We start from the raw sequence: 25,748 nt of genomic DNA on the forward strand, positions 1-25,748 counted from the left end.
TCTGTCAGTCCCTACTTTTGTAATTTGTGACAACTTCTCTTGCCAGTCTTAATAAATGTTCATCTTTGAACCCAGCTTTTTTATGATCCTAATTTGCTAAGTGTCTTATTAAGCGACACCCCCAGCCCCCACGCCCCACTTCCGGCCACATGGAGGCTGGATCCATCCAGTCATGGATTTGGCTTGTGTTGCCTTAAATGAAATCCCAGTGAGTGGAGGGCTTTGGGGATCTCACCATGGGTTAGGGCTTCCCAGGTGGCGGTAGTAAAGAACCCCGCCTGCCAATGCTGGGGACATAAGAGACGTGGGTTCGATCTCTGGGTCGGGAAGATCCCCTGGAGGGGGTGTGGCAACCCAGTCCAGCATTCTTGCCTGGAGAGTCCCCATGGACAGAGGAGCCTGGCGGCTACAGTCCATAGAGTTGCAGAGTCAGACAAGACAGAAGCGACTTAGCACACACACGCACAGATTAGGTCTCGGCAAGCAGCAGGTGAGTACTTCACGGTTTTGGAGTTAAATCCCCACGAAAAAAAAATACAGTATGTCAGCCTGTGTTTATAATTGCTCTGTGTGATATCAGGTGATAATTGTCACTCTCCTTTCTACTCCTGCATTCCCACAATATGCATGCTTATTTACTCAAAGAAAGAAAGAGGAACAGAAAAGACGCATAAAGAAGGGACTGATGTGGAAGTTTGGGGGGAAGAGTGAGGGGCCCTGAGACCCCGACCTCTCACACGTCCCCGAGTTCCCACACTCCCTCCTCCGCCCGAGGCTTTGCAAACAGGAAGCCGTTTGCAGATAAGGACGCAGCCCCGGCCCGAGTCACTGGCCGTCTGACAGCCAGGCCACTCACCCGACGTGGGTCTGAGCGCAGCCCCCAGGCCGGGGTGCAGGGTCCCCGCAGCCGCGGCCAGGACGCCCCTCTGCCTGCTGTGCACCTCAGGTAGGGACTCTGCCGGCCCCTCTGCAGCCTGGGGGCGGGACGCGGGGGACCCCGTGGAAGATGCTGGGACCACGAGGCGTGGCTGCTGGGGGGCGCTGGGGGTACTGGGAGCGGGGCAGAGTGGTCTGCTCCGGGTCGGCCGGTCGCAGGGACCAAGGCCGGGTTAATTCTCTGGTTCATGGTGGAGACTGCCCGGAGCCCACCAAGGAGAAGCACTTAGTCTACCAGTTACTAGCAGACCGAGGCAAGCCCTGCCAAGCTGATTCAAAGCGGGGAGCAGCAGTTTTTCCTGAGTCCCAGCCCAGGTACGTGCCCTGCAGGAGGGGCACCCAGGAGAACTGCTCCTCTGTGCTTCAGTTCAGTTCAGTTCAGTTCAGTCGCTCAGTCGTGTCCGAATCTTCGCGACCCCATGAGCCGCAGCACGCCAGGCGTCCCTGTCCATCACCAAGTCCTGGAGTTTACCCAAACCCAGAGCCCAGCAGCTCCGGGTGGGGCACAGTGACGGGAGTCCAGCGGGGCTGCAGAAGGCAAACTGTCGGGGCAAATCGGGTCCCCTTATGTCGGGTCCCTTTATAATCGGGGAGGGGTCACCCCGCCTCCAGCACTGGGCTGGGCAGTGTCGCAGGGCACCCCCCACCCCCAACGCCTGCCTGCGGGCTGAAGCTGGGCCTCAGTCCTGAAGCTGACGGGATGTTTGGAAGCCACGAGTGTGTATAACCAGGTTTTTGGTTTGATGGGAAACGTGTTGCTCTGGGGGTGAGCAGAGCAGCACCCCAAACTCTCACGGCTCCACAATTTTATTTACGGTTTTGAACAACCTGTGTGCCAAATAAGAGAACACACGGATGATTCTCATAAAGTTAGGGGGGGAAATACGGAAAAGGGCTCTTCTTCCTTTGGGGGTCTTGGTAAGAAGACGGGAAAGATGCGTGCCTTTGGAGTGACGCTGGCCGTGCTGTGGCTGCAGGGGAGGCCCAGTGTCACTGCAGGAATGACACGGGGGGTGGGGTGGGGTGTCTGCCCCCCAGACCCGCAGCGCTTCCAAGGAACATGCTTCTCTGCAGGCACTCGCGGTACCCGTAAGGTGCCGGGCCCACTGTGGGTGTTTAACAAAAATGTACAATTGCATGTTTGGCATACAGGACGCCTCGTTTTTTCATTGCCTGTTTCATTCTTACAATGTATTTCCGCTAAAAGTTCCAAATTGAATTTCCTTTCCCCTCTGCAAAGCTGCCTCCTTCATGGAGGGGAGGGTCCTAGTCTCACGGGCTCTGGCCTCCCGGGTCGTGGCCGGGAGATAAGGGTGTTGTTGTTGAAGAGGCGCCGGGAGGAGCTGCAGCTTCCTGGTTTATAAAACAAAATTCCTCTTCTAAGAGGGCAGGAAGGAGCCTGAAGGCTGGGAAACAGGCTCCCACCAGGGTCTGCCCACCCCAACTTCTGCTGACAGGACCTGCTGAGTGGGTGGGCACAGACACATGAGTGGGCAGAGGGCCAGGGGATGAGGGAAGGGCTGAGGGGGCTGTCCACCACTCAGGGTCCTCCTCCCGCTGCTCCCCTTTCTCGAGAGGCGGTCTTCTTGAGACCAAGTCAGAGCAGTTGTTGTTCAGTCCCTCAGTTGTGACTGACTCTTTGCGACCCCATAACCGCAGCACGCCAGGCCTCCCTGTCCATCACCAACTCCCAGACTTTACTCAAACTCATGTCCATTGAGTCAGTGATGCCGTCCAACCATCTCATCCTCTGTCGTCCCCTTCTCTTCCTGCCCTCCATCTTTCCCAGCATCAGGGTCTTTACAAATGAGTCAGTTCTTAGCATCAGGTGGCCAAAGTATTGGAGTTTCAGCTTCACCATCAGTCCTTCCAGTGAACATGCAGGACTGATCTCCTTTAGGATGGACTGATTTGATCTCCTTGCAGCCCAAGGGACTCTCAAGAGTATTCTCCAACACTACAGTTCAAAAGCATCAATTTTTCGGCGTTCAACTTTTTTCACAGTCCAACTCTCACATCCATACATGACCACTGGAAAAATCATAGCCTTGACTAGACGGACCTTTGTTGGCAAAGTAATGTCTCTGCTTTTTAACATGCTGTCTAGGTTGGTCATAACTTTCCTTCCAAGGAGTAAGCATCTTAATTTCATTGCTGCAATCACTATCTGCAGTGATTTTGGAGCCCAAAAAATGAAGTCTGATACTGTTTCCATTGTTTCCCCATCTATCTGCCATGAAGTGATGGGACTGGATGCCATGATCTTAGTTTTCTGAATGTTGAGCTTTAAGCCAACTTTTTCACTCTCCTCTTTCACTTTCATCAAGAGGCTCTTTAGTTCTTCTTCACTTTCTGCCATAGGCGTGGTGTCATTTGGATATCTGAGGTTATTGATATTTCTTCCGGCAAACTTGATTCCAGCTTGTGCTTCCTCCAGCCCAGCGTTTCTCATGATGAACTCTGCATATAAGTTAAATAAACAGGGTGACGATATACAACCTTGACGCACTCCTTTTCCTATTTGGAACCAGTCTGTTGCTCCATGTCCAGTTCTAACTGTTGCTTCCTGACCTGCATGCAGGTTTCTCAAGAGGCAGGTCAGATGGTCTGGTATTCCCATCTCTTTCAGAATTTCCCACAGTTTATTGTGATCCACACAGTCAAAGGTTTTGGCATAGTCAATAAAGCAGAAATAGATGTTTTTCTGGAACTCTCTTGCTTTTTTGATGATCCATCGAATGTTGGCAATTTGATCTCTGGTTTCTCTGCCTTTTCTAAAACCAGCTTGAACATCTGGAAGTTCATGGTTCACGTATTGCTGAAGTCTGGCTTGGAGAATTTTAAGCATTACTTTACTAGTGTGTGAGATGAGTGCAATTGTGCGATAGTTTGAACATTCTCTGGCATTGCCTTTCTTTGAGATTGGAATGAAAACTGAACTTTTTCAGTCCTGTGGCCACTGCTGAGTTTTCCAAATTTGTTGGCATATTGAGTGCAGCACTTTCACAGCATCATCTTTCAGGATTTGAAATAGCTCAACTGGAATTCCATCACCTCCACTAGCTTTGTTTGTAGTGATGCTTCACACTTGACTTCTCATTCCAAGATGTCTGGCTCTAGGTGAGTGATTACACCATCATGATTATCTGGATTGTGAAGATCTTTTTTGTATAGTTCTTCTGTGTATTCTTGCCACCTCTTCTTAATATCTTCTGCTTCTGTTATGTCCCTACCATTTCTGTCCTTTATTGTGCACATCTTTGCATGAAATGTTCCCTTGGTACCTCTAATTTTCTTGAAGAGATCTCTAGTCTTTCCCATTCTGTTGTTTTCCTCTACTTCTTTGCACTGATCACTGAGGAAGGCTATCTTATCTCTCCTTGCTATTCTTTGGAACTCTGCATTCAAATGGGTATATCTTTCCTTTTCTCCTTTACTTTTCGCTTCCCGTCTTTTCTCAGCTATTTGTAAGGCCTCCTCAGACAGCCATTTTGCTTTTTTTGCATTTCTTTTTCTTGGGGATGCTCTTGATTCCTGTCTCCTGTATAATGTCACGAACCTCCATCCATAGTTCATCAGGCACTCTATCAGATCTAGTCCCTTAAATCTATTTCTCACTTCCACTGTACAATCATAAGGGATTTGATTTAGGTCTTACCTGAATGGTCTAGTGGTTTTCTCCACTTTCTTCAATTTCAGTCTGAATTTGGCAATGAGTTCATGATCTGAGACACAGTCAGCTCTCGGTCTTGTTTTTGCTGACTGTATAGAGCTTTTCCATCTTTGGCTGCAAACAATATAATCAATCTGATTTCGGTGTCAACCATCTGGTGATGTCCATGTGTAGAGTCTTCTCTTGTGTTGTTGGAAGAGGGTGTTTGCTATGACCAGTCAGAGCAATAGGTCTTGCTAAACACCCTGGTAGTCTCCTGATGCAGTTGTTTCTAGCTAGAGAGGATATTCTCATGTACGCTTTTGATTCAAACAATCTGAACATGGCCTGCATCCCACAAACACCAAGAAGCCAGAGTCCATCAACCTGAGCACAAGCAATCTGCCGCTAAAGCGGGGATTCCCTCTCTTCCCGCCCCAGCCGTCCTGGTGAGATGCCTTCTCATCGATGTAAGGAGATAACGGATAAGCCACAGATGCCTGTAGCAACACAATGTACATGCCTCCTGGAGCACTAATGTTGACTCAGGGCTTCCCTGGTGGCTCAGCAGGAAAGAGCCCACCTGCAATGCAGGAAAGAAGGGCTCGATCCCTGGGTCAGGAGGATCCCCTTGAGGAGGAAAAGGCAACCCACTCCAGTGTTCTTGCCTGGAGAATCCCATGGACAGAGGAGTCTGGTGGGCTACGGTCCATGGAGTCACAAAGAGTCAGACACGACTGAGCAGCTAAACAAGCAAAATAAAATGCTGAGTCAAGCAGGTAAGACCATGCAGTGAGAACCAGGATCCCAGGACTGAGATCTGGATGCACTAGCCCTGCGCTGTCCCAGAATCCGCTGAGCCGACTTCAGGGCAGGGGGAGCGGGCGGGCTCACAGGTGTGGGGACGGGCCCCTCTGCAGGAGACGTGGCTGGGGCAGGCGCCAGAGATTGGGGTCAGGATGCCATCGTGTGAAGGGTGGCTCTCCAGAGTTTGGTTTTTGATGATGAACATGCCTTTGTGTGTAATGAACCTTAGTTATAAAGAACCAAAAGACGAGAATCCGGAGTAACACCTCCCAGGATAGTCATCGTTGTCACCGCTGGGCAAGGGGACGTCTGGGTGGAGGATTTTAAGTTGGCACCCGAGTGAGAAAGAAAAAGAGGCAGAGAGAGACAGAGAGAGAGAGAGGGAGAGAGAGGGATGCCGCAGAACGATGGCAGCGGCCCCATGCAGGCGGCCTGCGGGCTGTCACTCACTCTGGGCTTTCGGAATTCCCGTCACTGTTTATTCCCCCCCCACCCCCACCCCCCAGCGTCCTGCCAGCCTCACCATGAAGCGGGCTCTGGCTCTGATGGGCCTGGCCTTCCTGTGTGTGCTCCGGGCTGGGGCCTCTCAGCAGACGGTGGACGACGCCTGCTCCGTGCAGATCCTCGTTCCCGGCCTCAAAGGTACGGTCCCCAGGCCTCCCGGGCTGGGCCTCCCACATGGCGGCCGGTGGGCGGGCGGGTAACCTGGGAAAGGCAACCAGGAAGAGGTCCTAAGGAACGCTTTACACATAGACCAGTTGTTGTAGAAAGAGTCAGCAATTTTAAATGGTCCCTTCTGAATCCCAATAAAAATATACAAATGCACAGAAATTGGAAGAAAAGCTGGAAGGAGACCCACCGCCGTATCAGCAGCCACGCTTCTGGGCAGAGTCCAGGAGGGTGCAGCCCCGCCTGTCTACAGCTCAGCCACGTCCACATATTAAATACAAAATGGGGGCAGCATCTAGAGTCAGGTGTCTGGGTTTACAAGTGCATCTCGAGGGCGCTTCTGAGAAGATGCTGTCTCCATCTGCTTCGGCACCGTTTCTGCCACATCCAGATGAGATGTCTCTGGCCCACATGCTCCATGAGCCTGGTACGGCTTTCTCCCCCATGGGCAGCCGCCCCAGGGACCGGTCGCTTCCTTCAGCAATGGTCTCTCACCACCTGATGAGCCACTGAACTGCCAGGCAAAGGCCAGTCCACAGAGAGCTGACTGGCTGTCCCCCCTGCCCCTCCCACACGCACGGGCTGGGCAGGTGCAGTGAGCAAATGCCTTGCGAGGTCTTCCACAGAGGGGGTGTGTCGCTGAATCAGCCTGGACCCTGCTCACCAAGGCTCACCCGCTAGCAGGAGGTTGGACAGGCTCCAAGCCGCGGCGTGGGATGTCTGGGGCCGTGGGTGACACGCTGTCACTCAGCGTGCTGTCTGGATCCCGGATCTCAGGGGCAGCCTCATCTCACACGTGTAGTTTCATGCTAGTCTGTCGACAACAAACCTGCATTTCCAGTGGAGAAACTTCCTAGTATATTTGCAAAAGCCCTTGGGATCTGGACAGCTTGTTTTTTCTTAGCTATCCGGCTTTGCTGAGGCATAACTGGCAAACAAGCTGCAGCGGCTATTCAGGGCGAGCTGCGTGATGCTGGACTCCACACGCTGCTTGTGGACCGGCTGCAGAGGCATGCTGACGGGCCCGCCCGCACCTCGCCTGGATACTCGGCGCGGCGTGTTCTGACTCAGAGCTGCGGGGCCGTGTGAGGGCCTTCTGGATGAGAGGGTGCTGGCTGGAAGCGAGGAGGGATTCAGTGTTCTGGGCTTTACGGGGGTGAGGGGAGCAGCGGGGGAAGGGTGGAAGAGAGATGCTCAGGTCTCCGTGCACACGTGCCCCCTGCAGAGTGAGGCTGGCATCACGGCAGGGCCCCCCCCAGACCTGGGCCCCTGCGGCGGGAGAAGGGGGAGCAGGGGGCAGCTGCGCTCAGCTGGTCCTCACTGCCTGGATCCCCGGCTCACAGCTCCGTCTCTGACCTTGCAGGCGCTCCGGGACGCTCCCCGGATGCAGAAAGCAGGAGGCCCCGGGAGCAGAGAGAGGCCCTCTGACCCCAGGCCCTTCCATGGGGCTCAGGGTCGTGGAGGGGCTGGGACTCCTCCAGCGCTCGTGTAGAGCGTCAGCGTCACACCCAGCCTCAGGGCACAGGGGATGCCCGGCCGCCCCCCGCCCTCTGCAAGCGGCTTCCCGACCCCTGGGTGCTCCGGCCACACAGGGAGCCAGGGAGGGGACAAGGGCTCTGCCGGCCACACCTGCCCGGAACGTGCCCAAGAGCCTGTGAAAGGTCTGATGACCGCACGCGTGTCAGGAATGGCCTTGGCAGGTGGGGATGGAAGTAGAAACACAATACGGGTCCTGCTCTTAAGGTGAAAGAGGAGGTGCGTGGCCTCCGCTTGTCCATTAGATAAACATGGGGCCAGACTCAGCTCGCAAGGACCAGCCAGTGCCCATCTCTTTAGAGAGGGAGCCTGGAGGCACAGAGGGTCTTGAACGTTGCCGCCTCTGCTGTCCCATGCAGATGCCTCCTCCACCGAGTCCACATGGGCTTCAGGTCCTTCTCAGCACGATTCCAAGCGGCCTTCCCCCAGACTGGCGCTGTGCTTGAGGTGAGGGCCGTTTGCAGACCCAAAAATAGCATGCTCTCTTTGCATTCAGAGAGAGTAAGAGCCCTTTCCATTATGGCTGAAACAATGGGGTTGCAGGGAGAACACTAGTGTGTATTAGCAAGCCTGCCACTCAGAGATTTTAAAATGGCATCATTATTCTGAAGGTTTTATCCAATTGATTGGTTCAGTTCAGTTCAGTCATTCAGTCGTGTCCAACTCTGCGACCCCATGGACTGCAGCACGCCAGGCCTCCCTGTCCATTGCCAACTCCTGGAGTTTACTCAAACTCATGTCCATCGAGTCAGTGATGCCATCCAACCACTTCATCCTCTGTCGTCCCCTTCTCCTCCTGACCTCAATCTTTCCCAGCATCAGGGTCTTTTCAAATGAGTCAGCTCTTCACATTAGGTGGCCAAAGTATTGGAGTTTCAGCTTCAGCATCAGTCCTTCCAATGAATACCCAGGACTGATCTCCTTTAGGATGGACTGGTTGGATCTCCTTGCAGTCCAAGGGACTCTGAAGAATCTTCTCCAACACCACAGTTCAAAAGCATCAATTCTTCTGCGCTCAGCTTTCTTTATAGTCCAACTCTCACATCCATACATGACTACTGGAAAAAAATTGATTGGAGGAAGGTTGATAAAACAAGTTACGGGACTCACACACGCACTTGGGAATTCCGCTCTTCTGAAATGTTTCTCCTGGCCCGTGTCCCTTTCTCTTGTCTCCAGGCCCTTTCCTTCCGATGCCGGGGCACCTGTGCCCTGCGCTTGGCCTGGGGAGGTCTGCCCGCAGACTCGGCATTTGCAGCAGGTGTGGTGAGAGCCGAGCCGCTGTGGTCCTCCCCCGGCGGCTGTGAACTCAGCCCGGTGGAGAGTCCCCCCGAGTGCAGTCTAGGCGGGGGAGCTCGCCCACGGGTCTCCACGTGGTGCGCAGGCACCAGGTGAGCCTCCCTTCCCCGAGGCCGGAGGACATCTGCACACAGCCGCGGGAAATGAGCAAGACAGCAAAGCGTCAGCCTCTGCTGGTGGAGACACTACGAATACCCGTCATTCAGAACCTGACATAGCAAATCGGCCCCAGATCAGCGCCCGACAGAGACCGGGCTGTGGCAAAAGGCTTCCGCGCTCCGGGCTTGTGTGCGTTGCCAGATGCGTGTCATCACATGTGTGTGCGGGAGGGGTCAGGAGGACAGTCCGCAGCGAGGACCCCCCAGCCCCAAAGGAGTACAGGCTCTATGCCCCCAGACAGCAGACACCATGAATTCAAGCCCTGCTGAACACCAACAGGGCTTGGAAACCGCCTGTGTTCCTGGAAGCGCCTCTAGGGTGCGTGTGCAAGGAGGAAGTCAAGTTCAAGGTCAAGGTCGCTGGACAGGTGACCAGGAGCTTTCCTGGGCTGAGCCTAGGTATCTGGGCTGCCTCCCAGGGTGGGTGGGGGTTGGTGAGTCTTTCCAGCGACCCCCAGCACGCTGTGTGCACACAGGTCATCCCCTCCTCTTCAGAGATGAGGGAGCCAGGCGGGACAGTCTATATGGCCTGGGGCAGGGAGGCCAGGGGACTCCAGGTTCTGGACGACCCCCGACAGGACTGCGAGGAAGGCTGGGGGCCTCCGTCCAGCGCTGGGGGAGGCTTGAAGGGCCTGGAGCCAGAGTCACGGGTCAGAGCCCCAGAGCCTTGGGAGAAGGGCGAGGATGGTTTTCTGCCTACATTTGGGAGGAGAGAAACCCCTCAGGGGAGGGAGGTGGGGGGGGTTCAGGCCGGGGGACACGTGTGTACCCGTGGCTGAGTCACGTCGATGTATGGCAAAGATCACCACGGTATTGTAAAGTAATTATCCTACAATTAAATTAATTAGAAAAAAGAAAAGAAGCCCCATGAGTCCCACTCGTCAGGAAGCCTTAACTGTGTCGGGTGATGTCTTATTCCTGTTCCTGTCTTGGCGAGGGGAGTCCGGGGACACGAGGTGATGTTCGGGGCTCTTCAGGCTCTTGCTGACCTTGGATCCTCACTCCCAACCCCTGCCGGATCCTCGGAGACAGCCGGTGGAAGCGGGCAGACGCGGGGCAGGAGGCGGCGTGATGGCTTTCTCTCCCCAAGGAGGGGCTTGGCCACCTGTCTGCTCCCCGGGGCTTGGCTGTCCCGGGAAGCATGGCTGAGGCCAGGGTTGCCTCCAACCTGGGCAACCAGGGTTGCCTGCTGACGTGTGGCCTGTCTCTGGCCTGAAGTGGACACGGTTCCCGCGTCACATGGGGTGTCGGGGGAGGGGGCGAGGTGGTGATGCTATGGAGATGAGTGAAGCTGTGTGTGAACTCTCGGAGTCCATTCTAACCGATGAAAGAAAACCTGGTGGGTTTGCTGGTGCTACTTTTCCAGGATTGTAGAGGCGCCCGTGACGTCCGGGCTCCCCAGGTGCTCTCAGAGACGCGGACACTCTCCTCACTGCCCTCCTGCGATGCAGCAGGTGCTCTGGTGGGCGCTTCCCTCCCGCAGGCTGGCGGGGCCCCTGATCTGAGCACAGGCTGCTCTGGCTCCCCGCTGCCGGCCCAGACCCCCGGCTTGCTGCTCCTCACCTGCCCAGGCAGTCCTCTCCCCCCTCACTCCCTGCCTGGGTGCATCCGCCTGCTTCAGCAGGTCTCTGTCAGAAGCCGTGTCATCAGGGAGGCCCCTCCTGATCTCTGTCTAAATTATGGCCTTTTGTTGAAAACCTGCCTCATTTTATTCTCGTAGCCCATGTCACTACTGGGGATTCACGTCTGTCTAATTCCCATTCACGTGCACACAGGCTTTAAATATTCCTTTTGCTCGTGTTGCTTGCAGAATTTTCTCTTTACTCCGGACGTCCCGTGTGTCACTCTAGCACATCTGAGTTGTTTCCCTCATTTTCTTCTGCTGCTGCTCTGTGGGCGCTCGCATCACACCCTTCGTGACTTTCCGCAGAGCTAGAAAATCACAGCTATGAAGGCTCAAACGTCTGTTCCCCTTTTCTGGAATTCCTGTGTGGTGGGTGTGGGGATTTGTGGGTTTTTTCTTCAACTCCCGACTCGATAACTTCAAAACCAAAACAAAACTTTCCAGCCTTTCGTCCAAGTCCTTCTATCTAATCTTTTGTTTCATAAACTAGCCTTGTCATTGGCTATTCTGTTGCTCAGCCTGTCTATGTGTGTGTTAAGTCGCTTCAGCCGTATCCGACTCTTTGTGACCCCATGAACTGTAGCCCTCCAGGCTCCTCTGTCCATGGAATTCTCCAGGCAAGAACACTGGAGCAGGTTGCCATGGCCTCCTCCAGGGATCTTCCTGACCCAGGGATGGAACCCACGTCTCCTGCATTGGCAGGCAGGTTCTTTCCCACTAGTGCCACTCGGGAAGCCCTGTCTATAGAGTAACTAGTTTTGGAAATCCATTTCATGCAGGAGATCCCTAGTTGGTCCTTCCTCACTGCCCTTTGCTCCTGTTCCCTCTCATCTTTGCGGGGATCCTCCGGGTCTCATTTCAGAGCAGGTTCTGGCTGCCCCCCGAGTCCTGCCTCCTGGGTTGTTCCTTCGCTCTCATGATGCCGGTGGCCCTGCAGTGTCCGCCGATTCTTGGCGGTAACAGATGAGTCTTCTGTTGCTGGTGCTTCATGCCGGACTATCAGTGCTTCTCCCAGTACCATTGTTGCAATGGTTTCCTTCCTTTTTAAAGAAAGAAAAAAAGTGAAGTTGTTCAGTCGTGTCTGACTCTTTGTGACCCCATGGACTGTAGCCTACCAGGCTCCACCATCCATGGAATTTTCCAGGCAAGAGTACTGGAGTGGGTTGCCGTTCCTTTTTAAAAGATAAGAAAAAATCCCAAGAACTACCCAGCGATTCAAGGAGTGTGCGTGCCTCACGTGTCAGTCACCCTGAGTAGTGGCTCCCGGAGCCGCCACAGCTGTGCTGGGGTGGCGGTGACACGCCCGCCCCCCCCACCTTCCAGGTCTCCTTGGCGCTCACTTTGCTCGTCTCTTTGTTGAACGCTTCCCAGCCAACACACTTAGGCCAGATTATCGGTTTGGGCAGTATCACTGGGGAGTCGGTAATCTCACAGAAGCCGGCCACCCAGGGAAGGGGCACGTGGAGCGTTCACGCAGGACGGAAGTGCACTTGAACTTGTGCACACCTGGGAAGGCGCGTCAGCCACACCCACTCCCGGGAGGGGGTGCAGCAGGAAGCTACGAGAGGCGTGATGACTGTGGTGAGGACAGGCTCCCCGTCTCCAGAGAGGGGAGACCCACCTTGGGGGGGCTGAGGAACAGCCTCTTAGAGGGTCTGATGATGAGAAGGAACCCCTCCAGGTGGGCTGACGGTCGTGGCCGACTCGGTGGAAGCAGCCGTGTGAGAAAGACCTGGGCTCCGGGCACGGGCTTGTGGGGCTTAGAGACGGGACATTATTTTTAGGGACATTTGGCAGTTGGTGGTTTTGAATCTCCAACCAAGGAAGGTGTCCTAACGGACTCTGCGTTTTAGGAAGGTCATTCTGGCGTGGACTGGAGCGGGACCGGGATGGGCGGGGGGGGGCTGGGATATTCCGTCAGGACTGCGTCCTCTCCCGTCATATTCTAACCTGCTCCCGCAGGGTTCTCTACAACCTGGCCCCTGTCCCGAGCCATGTGAGGGCAGGCTCATGGTCCACGTGCCCCCAGAGCTGCAGAGACACGGCCGGGTGTGGGGGCCGCAGAGGGAGACCGGGAGAGCTGGCTGGCCTGTGCACGGCTGGCGGATACTCACTCTCCCAGTTGCCTCCCAGTCTTTGGCTCAGACGGTAAAGAGTCTGCCTGCAGTGCAGGAGACCCAGGTTCAATCCCTGGATTGGGAAGTTTCCCTGGAGAAGGAAATGGCAACCCATTCAAGTAATCTTGCCTGGAGAATCCCATGGATGGAGGAGCCTGGTCAGCTGCAGTCCATGGGGTGGCAAAGAGTCAGACACGACTGAGCGACTTCTCTCTGTCTCTCTCTGCGACCCCATGGACTGTAGCCCACCAGCCTTGGCAAGGGGGATGGAAAACCAGAACTCAGGACCTGGGGCTTGGCGTCCGGGTGAGTCGATGTCTCAACGGCAGGAAAGTCCACAGAAGAGACTCACTTCTGGGGGAAAACCCTGGGGTCGATTTGGGACATGCCAAGTATGCAATACCTGGGAGACTCAACAGACAGCCCATTTCCCTGTTTTAGTTTTGAGCAAAATAAATGAAAGCGAGGCCAGTGGAAAGATGGCGCCAGCCCTGAGGGCTGGCTGGAGAGGGGCCTGCGCATGGCTGTCAGGAGAGGATGGGCGAGGACGCAGAGTCCGAGAGCAGACCCGGAGGGAGGCCCGTGGGAGGGGTGGGGACGCGGGGCTGAAGGCCCTGGGGCTGGGCAGGAGGGAGGGCAGGGCCCCGCTGGAGTCACAGACGTGGAGCAGCTTTCTCCGGTTGCCCCCTCCGCACAGAGGCCGGCGCCCAGCGCTCGGCGTGAGGTCCTAATGGCCTGTGGCTTCTTCCGCAGGGGACGCTGGTGAGAAGGGGGACAAAGGCGCCCCAGGACGGCCCGGAAGAGTCGGCCCCACGGGAGAGAAAGGTACCTGCCGCCCCTGGGCCCCGTGGGCACGGCTGGGGCACGGGCACTGCTGGGGGAGAAGAGGGTGGGGGAATGTGAGTGAGCAGGCGCATAGAGCGCTCTTTAAACAGTGCTCCCGGGTTCCTGCCTGCCTGGCCCCAGGAAACAAAGTGCTTCTTGGGGGCGCACATCACGGGATGGCTCAGGGCATGGAGCTCAGCTCTGGCTGGCCCTCACGTGCCCTGTGATCGTCACACATGTAAGCGCAATCATGAGGGTGTGCAAACAGCGATGGAAGCAGTTACATCGGTGTGCAGGGGAGAGAGGGTGAAGATTTGGGTGGGCCATGGTGGGCGTCACTCTGTGGCCTCCCATTTATGGCTGATGGACGCTAGTCATTTTTTGGGCGGGTTCTGAATCCCGAGAACGAAGGTCACTTTACACCTGTTCCCTTGCTAGTGAAATGGTGTCGTGTAGCCTGCTTCCTGGGCTGGTGCTGAGGTTCACAGGGAAGCAGCTACACGGTGCACGACGAGGTCAGCAAGCGTCCTCTTTAGGGAACACTTAACTGCGGCTGCTTTAAAATTTGCGAAGTCCTTAAAAGCGGTGTGTGGAGTGCTCTGTCAGCGCTGGGACACTGTCCTGTGAGAACACGCCCTGAGACGGTCTAGCCCGTCCCCAGCCAAGCTCACAACACTGGTGTCAGGTGGAGGTTGTGAAAGGCCATTATGTCTGTCAGCCCATGCCCTGTTTTCTCATCTTTTCGAGGTGTGATTTACCCACTGTCTCCTTTTGGCATGTACCATCCGTGACTTCGGCCTGTGAAACCCTGGTCCCACCTAAGACCTAGAGCATTTCTGTCACCACCACCCCTCCATCAAGCCCAGGAGCTGGTTTTTATTTATTCTGCCTTTACTTGGAACAATTAAAAAATAAACCAACTATGCTCCTGGCTCAAAGTTCAAAACGTATATTCCCAGGGACTAGCCTCCTTTATTCCCCACCAGCCACCCTCCCCACTGACCTACTGTCAGGGTTCTTCATCTTCGCAGATATTTTGGAACGACCAAGTGAGCTCTGTTCTTTCCTGCTTCTGTAGAGCAGTTGCAAAATGTACGTGTTGTCGTGCGTTTTATTCTTTCCGCTTGTCTGTGTACTTGGAGATCCGTCCACAGGAGGACACGCGGGTTTGCTCGCTCCCTCCTGACGACATGGCGTCTGGGTTTTATCTGGCTGGTCTCCTATAAGGCAGGTTTGCAGTTTCCTAGGACCTGGATGCAGTGAGTCATCTTTAAATGTCATTCTTAATGTGCATGAGTGGAGCTGGAAGATAAATTCCAGGCATGTAATTGTAGATCGAAATGCTGGTGTCTTTGAAATATGGTTGGATATGGCCGTTCAAAAGGGTCAAATCTGTCCACCCTTTCTTTCTTACTGAAGCAAAAGAATGCCATCCGCCATCACCCTCACCGCCTCAGAGAACTGCCATCCTGGTAGCAGTGAGAGGCTACATCAGTGTGCTTTTTAAAAAGACATATTGACTTTCCTGGCCACGTCAGGCCTTCGCTGGGACACGCGGGATCTTTGTTTCATCACTTGGGAATTCTCTAGTTTTGGCCCGCGGGCTTAGTTCCCCCGAGGCATGTGGGATCCTAGTTGTCCGACCAGGAACATTTTTGTGAGTTGCTGAGAAAGTGTGAGGAATTCCCTCCAGATGTCCCGGAATGCCCCCTGGGCATCCAGTCTCCCTGGTTTTGCACCGTTTTCCCTGTGGGACCCCTTCCTTCCCTTCTCCCCTGGCTCCTGACTGGAGTCTTCCCATCCCATCAAGGACCCGGCCCTTGGAAGGCCCTCAGTCAGTTGTCTGGGAAATACCTGGAAGGAATGCCTCTGAAATCTGTGGGTGACCTGTCTGAAGGCTGGGGTGACTGTGCGGGGACCCGCACCTCCCCAGGTTCCGGGGTGGGGGGGTGGTCTGTGGCCGAGGCATCTGGCCACGCTGGGCTGGCTTCCCCCCGCTGCCCGTCAGGCAGACACTCTGCTCCGAGATGCTCCTCTAAGCAGGAGAACCAGCTGGGCTTACACAGCTTCAGCTTTGGTTTGGGGGAGTGGCCGAGGTGGGCAAGACTGTCGGCCGGCGCCAGGGGGGGGTGTGGTGGGTGGGACCGCAGCACCCTGCCCCTGGCGCCCTTCTCAGCCCAGGTCCCACGGAGGGCCAGCCATGTCGACGTGGGGCTGCTGCAGGCAGGGGCCCTCCCTCTTCGGCTGGCATGCCATGTGTTGGGGGGGGGTGTCTCTGGTCACACATGGAGCAGCCCCCCTGCTGGGAACTCAAAGCAGCTGCAGCTGAAAGTGCCTGCAAGCTGCTGGCTGGCTTTTCTGGAAGAACAAAGACCGTCCGTGCGCGGCAGACCAACCCCCCCACCGCTGTCGGGGTCCTTCATTGGAATGCGAGTCCTGCCCGCACTTCCTGCCCGAACGCCCTGTGCACACAGCATGCGCTGGGCTTGCTGACACCACCTGCTAATCACGTGTCGTCTCAAGCCCCCAGACACGCAGCTAAGAGGTCGCCCACTGGCCCCCGAGCGCAGGAGCTGGGGCCCCTCTCGGCCCGGGAGGGTGGAGGGTGATCCCGACCCTGATGGGCTTTCTGGGCGCTGGAACGTGTGCGTCATGCCCATTAAAAATCGCTGAGGAAGCGGGCTGCCAACTGCTCTTTCTGCCCCGTCTCCTCTTCAAAGGACTGTGTGAGATCTTCATTAAAATTAATCAGATTCACCAGCCTGCTGCAAGCCCCGTCCCTCGTGCGTGTCCAGAGGACAAATGTGCGCAGTGCCCGTCTCATTAGCGGAGGGGACCGGCTCCCTGGGAGCTGCCACCGCCAGCTCCGGAGGTGTGGAGGGACAGGATCTGAGTGTGTCCAGTGTATTCCTGGTCCTCCCCCACCTCCAGAGCAGGGGAGTTTGCTTTTTTGTCCTAAAGGACTCGAGAGGAGGCAGGATGAAGGCAGTGGGCTCTTGTTGCCTCCAGTCCCTGCCGGGTTAGCAGTCACCCGGCTTTTCTGCTGCTTCTGGTTGACCGTGGGTCGCCCTCAAGCAGAGAGCATGTGGATATGTCAGAGGACCCAGTGGTTCTTGCCTCTTCCTTCTCCAGCAAACCCCACAGAGAGAATACTCCATGAGGAGCGGCAGCCCACCCCCCAAAGGCCTTGTGTGCGCAGGGTCAGGGTGCAGGAGCTGCCGACTCCTGCTCCCAGTTCCAGCCCAAGTTCTGCGAGGACAACAGGGTTGCAGGGTGTGTGTTTACGTTTGCATGTCTGAATGTGGTGTTCATTCATGTGTGCATGTCTGTGTGAGTGTAGACATGTGTGTACACATATGTGTGCATGTGTATGTCATGCATATACATGTGCATGAGCACATTTGCATGAATGCACATGCACACACATGTATATGTGTATGTGTGTTAGCATACACGTGTGTGCACACATGTAACAGGCACACACATATGTGCACACACGTGTAATATGTGTGTGTGCACGAGTTGCCCAGCACCAACACTGCCCGCAGCAGCACCCACAGCTGGTAGTTGTTGTCACTCTGCCCTTGGGGGGCCTGATGTGTGGGAACCGTGCAGGGCAGGGTGCTGGTCATGCTGGCCACACCTGGGGCCCAGCTTCCCCCAGCGCCCGGCATTCTGCACAGAGGCCCTCTTGTGAGGCCACCAGGCGGGGAGCAGGCCCAGTCCTGCTCTAGCTTTGGGGCCTTGGAGTCACCCTGGGATGTGTTAAAATGTAGACTCTGGTGCATGAGCTGGTGGGCCCAGGGCTCTGTGTGTCTGTGTGGGTCCAGGTGGGGTCGAATGACGGGGGCAGTTCGGCCAGGGCCCAAGTTCTGAGCGCCCCACACACGGCTCCTCGGGGCAGGTGGGCAGCGCCGTGCACCCAGCGTCTCAGACCACAAGGAGGGCATTATTAGCCACTGTTTGGAGAGAGTTGATTTTGAGGGCCCAGATGCAGGGCTGGCTGAGCCCCAGCCTCGGCCTGCACGGGTGGCCTCCTGCACCTCCAGCCTTCTCGTGCCCCCAAAACCTCAGGGGCCCCTAAGCCTGGTTCTGGGACCAGGATGCAGACCAGCATCTGCATCACCTGGGAGCTTGTGGAGACACCCCTCCCAGACCTGTGGAGTCCACCCTGGGGTGGGTCCAGTCATCCGTGGTGACAAGCCCCCGGGGGCCTCTCCCTGGGTCTGCGGACCCGCGGCGCCTTCGCTCCCCGTTGGCCTTGGGCTCCAGGCCTGCCTCCATCCCCTGCCCCGTGAGCCGCTAGCGTCCGACTGTCTGATTGCCTGAATCTTTACCTGGTTTCTCAGAGCTCCCTGCAGCAGGGACCACGTCCCACACTCCTCCAAGGGCAGGAGCTGGACACAGACATGCTGGGGACAGGTGCCCTGTGTCAGCAGCAACCTTGAATTAGCGGTGAAGTTCGGCTGTGCAATTCACAGATGGGCTGAACGCCAGGGGCTCTGCAATCATCCTCCGGTTATGACTTATTTACAACAGCAGGATGTGTGCTAGACCCTGACTGCGTCCTTCAGCAGATGAACTGAATCATTACTTGATCGACTGCTAAGCTGGGAGGTTTTACATGTGGTGGGGGAAGCGGGGGAGGAAGCACTTCACCAGATTGTTCCTGATGGAGGTGCTTCCCCTCTAGGCCCTCCTCCCAGCCTCCTACCCTCTCCTGTCTGCTTGGGGCGTCTTGGGGGAGCAGACGGGTGGGCAGGTGTTGTTCTGAGCACCCCGCTGTAGGGGTCTCAGGAAGAAGTGAACCTCAGGTTGTAGGAGGCCCACACTGTGTTCTCACCTTTTCTAGTTGGAATCTTTTTAGCAAACAGCAGACTCCGGATGACGGGCCCGCGCTCACACCCGACCTACCCCAATGTGACCCAGGCTCCTCTGCGGTGGTGGGTCTTCCGAGTGAGACGGCATGTTCCCCAGGCAGGAGGTCACTCCCCAGGCTCCAGTGGCCTGCCCGTCTCCAGTGGGGTCCTCTTGCCGGGAACCATTCGCCCAGCTCCTCACTGTAGGTGCAAGTCCCTTGACTGTGTCTCTACCCTCCCGTCTGCAGCTGTGGTTGGGTGGGTGGTCTCCGAGACCTCCAGCTGCTCTGGGCATGGGTCTTCACGAGGCTGCCGGTGGAGCCCAAGGTTAATCTAATTTAGTGGATCTGCACGTCCCCTAAGGAGGCCATGGCAAGCGTCCCAGTGGACCCTGTGGGTCAATGAGGAAACAGTGTGAAAACCAGCGGAACCACCCCAGGAGGCCCCCCCGCGTCTCCTGTTACAACACTCGTCACCCGGGTTAGAGCCGCCTCCTCCGGCAGACGCTGAGCTGTGTCGCTCTTGCATCCCCAGCGTCACTCAGGGCACACAGCATCTGGGGCAGGACTCGCCTCGTGTCCGGCCTCCTCCTATGTGTGCGTGGCTGTGTGTGTGCGCATGCGTGTGTGTTCGGGGAGGCTGGCATGCGTACGCCTTACCCGTACACATTACCCGTGCCTTGGCCGACCGTGATTTCGTTGTTTCCCCAGGCGATGTGGGCGATAAAGGACAGAAAGGCGGCGTGGGGCGCCACGGGAAGATCGGCCCCATCGGCTCCAAAGGTATCTCACTCACACCTCTGGCTCACGCTCCCTCGCGGGCTCACCAATGGGCGCTCGGAGAGCAGCTGGCGGGCGTGTTCACTGTATGTGCTTTATACGTGATCGGGTCTGCCCTGATGTTTAGTTTTGGGGAGTGATCAGACTCGACTGGGTGCCGCCAGGCAGGGGTGCCTCTACCCAGGGCTCACGAGCTGCCCGGTCTCAGGGGACAATCAGGAGGCCCGTTTGAGCAGCAGAAGGACAGTATTCTGGATGCACCGTGTGTCCACCTCCCGCTCAGGGGCTCAGACTTCCTGGCACTGGGGGGCAGCTCCCCACGAGCATCAGGGCCCCCGTCACCCCGTCTGACCCGCACGACCCTGGAGGGTGGGCTTGAGAGACGAGGCCCAGGGCAGTCAAGGGGTGGCTCAGCCTCGTGCACTGCCCCCTCCACCCTCTGTCAGCGAATGATTTCTGAGCCCCTGGCTTATCTGCACCTCTGCTGGAACCCCAGGCTCCTGATGAGGCAGGCAGGCCCCCGGTCCCATGGAGGCTTCCCACAGGTCTTGTCGCAGGTGTTGGCAGCAGGAGACCGAGGCTGGGGGGGCCTGGAAGGATGCGGGGGGGGGGGTTAGGGGTGAGGGAGCTTGGCTGTGGTCAGCTCTGCCCAGTGGGCACACCCTCCATCACAGTCCTGGCCAAGGAGCCCTTCCTGCCAGGGCTGGGCTGGGCCAGGGCAGGTCCCTGTGGCCCCCATCAGGAGAGATCACCTAGACCCACTCGTGACTCAAAGCCACAGATGGGGTGATGGGGCACAGTCCTTGGGCCCCACGCTGGGGACAGGGACTGTCCCTAGAGTGCCTCTGTCCCTAGCAAATCCGCAGGGAGCCCCTGCCCCAGGGATGCGTCATGGAGCACACAGACGTGTGTGACACAGAGGAGGACATGACTGCTTCCAGGAAACTCTAAAAAGTGGTGGTAAAACATTCATAACATAAAACGCATCACTTTCAGTGTACAATTCAGTGCCGCTAAGCACCACTGCCATGTTGTACAACCACCACTGCTGGTTTATATATATATAGATATTTGAAAATATATATATTTCCAAAATGCTTTCGTTACTCCAAAGAGAAACTCTGTTTTCATGAAGTAGTAACTCCCCTTTCCCCTCCAGCCCCAGTGACCACTTATCTGCATTCTGTCTGTGAACTTGCCCATTTAGATATTTCACGTACATGGAATCATACACTATTTGCGCTTTTGTATCTTATTTCACTAGAACAATGCTTCCGAGGCTCATCTCTGCTGCAGTAGGCATCAGGACCTCCTCCCTCCATAGGCTGAACGATATTCTGTTGCATGGATGGATCACACTGTACTTGCCCCTTCATCTGCTGAGAGTCGCTGCTGAGAGGGGTTTCTGCCTTTTAGCCATTGTGCAAAAGGCAGTGGACGTTGCCTAGGAGTAGCGGTGTGCATGCTTTTAACACACAGCACGTGCTCTGGGTAAATGTCGGGGTCTCATGGGGGACAGCTTGCCCTGGAGGTACTCAGTGGGCTCACCTTACCTGGGCTTCCATGTCTCTAAGGCTGCCATGCTGGGCCCCTGTCAGGTCGAACCCTGAGTCATTCTCAAGCTCCTGATGCTGATAAAACACAGGCATCACTAGGGTGGAGCCTGCCGAGCTCTCTCCATCTCCATCAGACAGAACACGGGTCTCCAAGAATATGCACTTCACCGTCCCTTCACTGCCAGGTCAGCGGAGATGCTTAGGTTCTCTCAGTGGGAAGAATGATTATGCTTTAGGGACATCCCTGTGATTTAAAAATAAATATCCATCGTCTAACTTCAAAGCAGCTAGAAGCTCTGTCTCCGTGGCTTTCTCTGACCCCCTTGTTTCATAAGTTGGGAGAGATGGAGGGGCAGAGTGGCTGAGTGTCATATCCTGTGCATGGAAGGCTGGTGCCCAGATGTCCATGGTGACACCTCGCTGCCTCCCAGAGAAGGTTGGGGAGGATCAGTCTCATCTTGACTCTGTCTGGCTGGGTAACCCGTAAGGTCCATTCATCTCTGAGGTCACATGTTCCACCTGGGTTCTCTTGCTGTGATGAGGGACTCGGACAGGACTAGCACTGAGCCTAAGATTTCCTGAGATGATGGATGTTCTAGGAAACACGCTGGCTTTCCAGGACTGACATGAAGGAACGCTTGTCTGGTCAACTCTCAAGTCCCATGCTATGTGTGTGTTCCCGGTCATGTAAGCAGAGACTGGAGAGGCAATCGTCGACAGAGTGTACCTCCCTACAGTTCGCCACGGGAGGAGGGACCGGGAGAAACCCCAGGGCACTGCCCATGGAAGAATGAACGCTGTCACCTGGACATTCTGAGCTCATGGAGCACGCCCCACCCCTGCTTGGTGACTTTGGCCTTGCTTCTCTTTTGCAGGTGAAAAAGGAGATTCTGGTGACATAGGACCCCCTGGCCCTAATGGAGAACCAGGTATGGCATAAAGGGTCCAAGGCTTTCTTAAACATGTGTTAAAACTGCACTTTTAAAAAGTTTAAATCATGACAGCACCCAGACCTGCCACCCTCCACCCCCCTCCCCGGCGCCGCTCCCTAGGCTCCTTCGGTGATTGGTTCCCTCCCGCCTAAACGTGTCCTGCTTAGGGCCGTGGTCTGCCTGCCGACTGCATGTGGTCCAGCTCCTCATTCGGCTCAGACACAGGGGTCCTTTCCTGATGCGTCTCTGGGGAGCCCGCTTGCTGTGAGCACCCGGCTTCTCTGAAAAGCACTGTCTGTACCTTCTGGTTTTGCTCTTTCTGGAGTCCTTGCAGCAGACTCCCCAGGGGACCCCAGCCCAGCTCGTCCCTGCCGGCCACCCCTCCGGCGGCGAGCAGACCCGTCCTCTCTGTCAGGCTCCCCGTCGCCCCCACTTCCCCTCTCTCCCCGGAGGAGCCCCTCTGCTGCCCGCCTTCCTTCTCCGCGGAGCCGCCTGCCCCCACCCCCTCCAGGGCGGCCCTCACCGCCCAGCCCACCGCCCAGCTCGCGCCTGCAGCGTCCCCGCAGGTTCACCTTGTCCACACACAGCCTCCCCACCCCGCCGGACTGTCCCTGCGGGCACCCCCCGTCGTCCGTCCTGTTTCCGGTCCCTGCCGCGCCTTCCCGCGGCTCTCGAGGCCCCTCAGACCCGTCGCTGAGACCCCCCTCCTGGCGGGTCTGCACCTGCCGGTCCTTGTCTGCCCCCCCCGCCCTCCCGGGTGACACAGGAGACACCTCACAGATTCTGGATGAGGTGGGGACGCGGTGTGCGCGTCCCTGGGGCGGCCCCTGGGCGCGCTGAGGGGCCTGTTGGGCGGACAGCGGGCCCAGCTCTCCAGCTCGGCCCTCAGAGACCTCGAAGACGCGTCTCAGAGAAAGTGCCCTCAGAGCGACCCCACCCAGGCGCGGCGGCGCCAGTGCCCCGGGAGGGGGCGCCTTGCGGGTGGTGGGGGGGTTCGGGCTGTCGGTGGTAAAGGGTGGCTGGGAGTCTGGCCAGACACCGAAGCTGACGAGTCCTGCGGGTGGGCGGGGCCGCGGTGGGGGGCCGGGGCCATAGGTGAGCAGAGCCGCTGGTGGGTGGGCCGAGCCATATGTGGGCGGGGCCATGGGGCGGAGCCTAGTCACGGGTGGGCGGGGTCATAGGTGGGCAGAGCCGCCGGTGGGTGGGCCGAGCCATATGTGGGCGGGGCCACGGGGCGGAGCCTAGTCACGGGTGGGCGGGGTCATAGGTGGGCAGAGCCGCCGGTGGGTGGGCCGAGCCATATGTGGGCGGGGCCATGGGGCGGAGCCTAGTCACGGGTGGGCGGGGTCATGGGTGGGCAGAGCCGCCGGTGGGTGGGCGGGGTCGCTGGTGGGGGCTGGGCCGCGGGCGGGCGGAGCCAGCGGCCCCTCCAGGTCTGGAGCCGAGGCTGGAGCCAGGTGTGACTCCACCCGGATGCTGTGACGGCCAAGTGACTTTACGAAAAGGCTCCTTACCCCGTGGAGCTCTTCAGGGCATGATGATTAGGGTCCTCTCGAGAGGCCAGGAGGAGATACCTAAACTGAAGCGTGCTGGGCCACGCATGGATGACCGAACATCACCCAAGGGCTCCAGCTCCACCATGGTTCTCAAACGTCTCGTCTTCTCTCCACCTCCCCCCACCCCCACCCCCGGCAATGATGGTCCAGATATCCTCCAGCGGTGACGGTCTCGACACCCACTCTCGCCCACCCCGTCCCACTTCAGCACCCCACTGATTTTCTTCCCACGGTGACCAGAGCGAGACTGAGAAACTCGGACCTGACTCGGGCGCCCCTGTTGCCGCCCTCCCACCGCTCCTCACCTTTAGGGTTAAGTCTTGCTCACAGCCTGGACGGCCTGCGTGTCTGCTGCATCACGTCGGTGCTTTGGAGAGGGGGTTCATCTCCTAACATGCTGGCCGTGGTCTCCATTCGCAGGCATCCCGTGCGAGTGCAGCCAGCTGAGGAAGGCCATCGGGGAGATGGACAACCAGGTCACTCAGCTCACGGCCGAGCTGAAGTTCATAAAGAACGGTACGTGCTTCGGGCACCTTCCTGCTCCGGGGCCTCCCCCAGCCCTGCCCCGGGGACTGCTGGATGCGGGCGTGGTTTCCGTGGGTCGGCCGGGACTCTGCCCCTGCTGCACGGTGCGCTGGGTCGGTCCTCCGTTCGGGGACCACCAGCGCTCACCCTGCAGCACTATCGTCGCAGCCGTTGCCGGGGTGCGGGAGACGGAGCAGAAGATGTACCTGCTGGTGAAGGAGGAGAAGCGCTACGTGGACGCGCAGCTGGCCTGCCAGGGCCGGGGAGGCACGCTGAGCATGCCCAAGGACGAGGCCGCCAACGCGCTGCTGGCCGCCTACATCACGCAGGCTGGCCTGGCTCGCGTCTTCATAGGCATCAACGACCTGGAGAGGGAGGGTGCGTTCGTCTACGCGGACCGCTCGCCCATGCAGACCTTCAGCAAGTGGCGCAGCGGGGAACCCAACAATGCCTACGATGAGGAGGACTGCGTGGAGCTGGTGGCCTCAGGGGGCTGGAACGATGTGGCCTGCCACCTCACCATGCACTTCCTCTGCGAGTTCGACAAGGAGCACGTGTAGGTGGGCCCCCCGCATCTCCAGGGTCTGAAAGGAAAAACAGTGTTTCTGGGTATTATTCCTGAAGAACCTAACGTTTTACAACTTGTAGCCAGAATGTTTGTTACGTAATTACTCAGAATTGCTCTTGGCTTTGTCCAAAGTATAAAATGACGTCTTTAAATATTACAACAGTTAAGTACGAACAATGGTAGTGAGGTCTTAAAGGACTATGTATGGAAAAGCATCCTCTTAACTTTATCATGCATCTGTAAATTATATTAAAATATAAGTTCCTTTTCTTTATTAATCAAGTAGAGACAATTTTGCTTTGCTGCAAACCCAGATTTCAAGAACAAGAAAAATAAAGGCTCTAATCTGATGACTGAATGTACGGTGTCCTTTTGTCTTCCACGTCCTCAGTAGCGGTATTCCTTGTCTATTCCTGTATCACTGTCACCCCCAAACAGCAACTTGTGACAAATCATCGGTGGCCCTGCAGGTGCCGTGGGGCAGGACTTCAAGCCAGGCACGGCCAGGCTCTGCCTCACTGGCCACACTTGACCGTGAGGCCACACGGGTAGCTGGACGATGCCTGGGTTCCTCGCTGGGCACCTCTGCCCTGGGCAGCTCCCAATGACCGCTGGCACTTCCGAGCAGCGCCGCCTGAGCCCATGAGGGAAGTGACGCCCCATCCCAGTCTGCATCCCTGTCTCAGAAGCCAGTGCCCAGGCCCAGCCTATACTCAGAAGGGGCCTCCTGGGGGTAGGGCCACTGGGGGCCATTCTAGAAGCTGTCTGCCACAGTCACCCGTGATTCTTCCTCCTGTATGTCAGAAACCTCAGCAACAAAATTAACAAGCATCTTCATTTTTCTAAGCAAGCAAATAACAAACATCTTCATTTTTCTAAGGAAGCATATAGATGTGCATGTACGAAAGAAAACAGCTGGGGCTGGGGGCCAGAAGGGGGCTGGGGGGAGACAGTCTCAGAGCCTCCTGCGAGTCCGTTTTGGGAGCGAGGCCCTGCTACCCGACTATGTCTGCAGCTTGTACACTGACTGCCTCGGAGGAAGGGACGGTCTGCCTCGAGCCACTGGGGCGAGGGGAAGGCGGGGTGATGCCCAGCGCGGTGAAGGTGCCAGATTCCATCAGAGGGCTGGTCCTCTTCCAGCGCCCTGTGGATGTGTAGGTACCATAGCAGCCTTGCTCCGGGTTTCTGTGGGCGCCCAGGGGGCCGGTGCCAGGGAACTGACTGCGCAGGACGGTGCGGGCCGGGGGCTCGAGAGGGGTCCGGCCTGAGAGTCCTGAAGCCTGAGCCTCTGCAGAGTGAGGGCCGGGACCTCTGCCTGAGAGACTGTGCTCCGTCACCAGGGAGGGAAAC

At 57.0% G+C, this 25,748-nt stretch overlaps 1 protein-coding gene across 1 annotated transcript; it reads left to right on the forward strand.

Annotated features, from left to right (window-relative positions):
* Positions 1-806: 806 nt before the first annotated feature.
* COLEC11 (collectin subfamily member 11) lies at positions 807-24,742 on the forward strand. Its single transcript, XM_061163969.1, has 7 exons — positions 807-946; positions 5,902-6,037; positions 13,552-13,623; positions 19,193-19,264; positions 21,693-21,746; positions 23,726-23,821; positions 23,999-24,742. Exons 2-7 carry the CDS (start codon positions 5,920-5,922, stop codon positions 24,388-24,390), a joined length of 804 nt encoding a protein of 267 aa, XP_061019952.1. The 5' UTR covers positions 807-946; positions 5,902-5,919; the 3' UTR covers positions 24,391-24,742.
* The last annotated feature ends 1,006 nt before the right edge of the window (positions 24,743-25,748 follow it).

This window comes from Dama dama, chromosome 16 (genome assembly GCF_033118175.1).
Source record: "Dama dama isolate Ldn47 chromosome 16, ASM3311817v1, whole genome shotgun sequence".
In the NCBI taxonomy this organism is placed as follows: domain Eukaryota; kingdom Metazoa; phylum Chordata; class Mammalia; order Artiodactyla; family Cervidae; genus Dama; species Dama dama.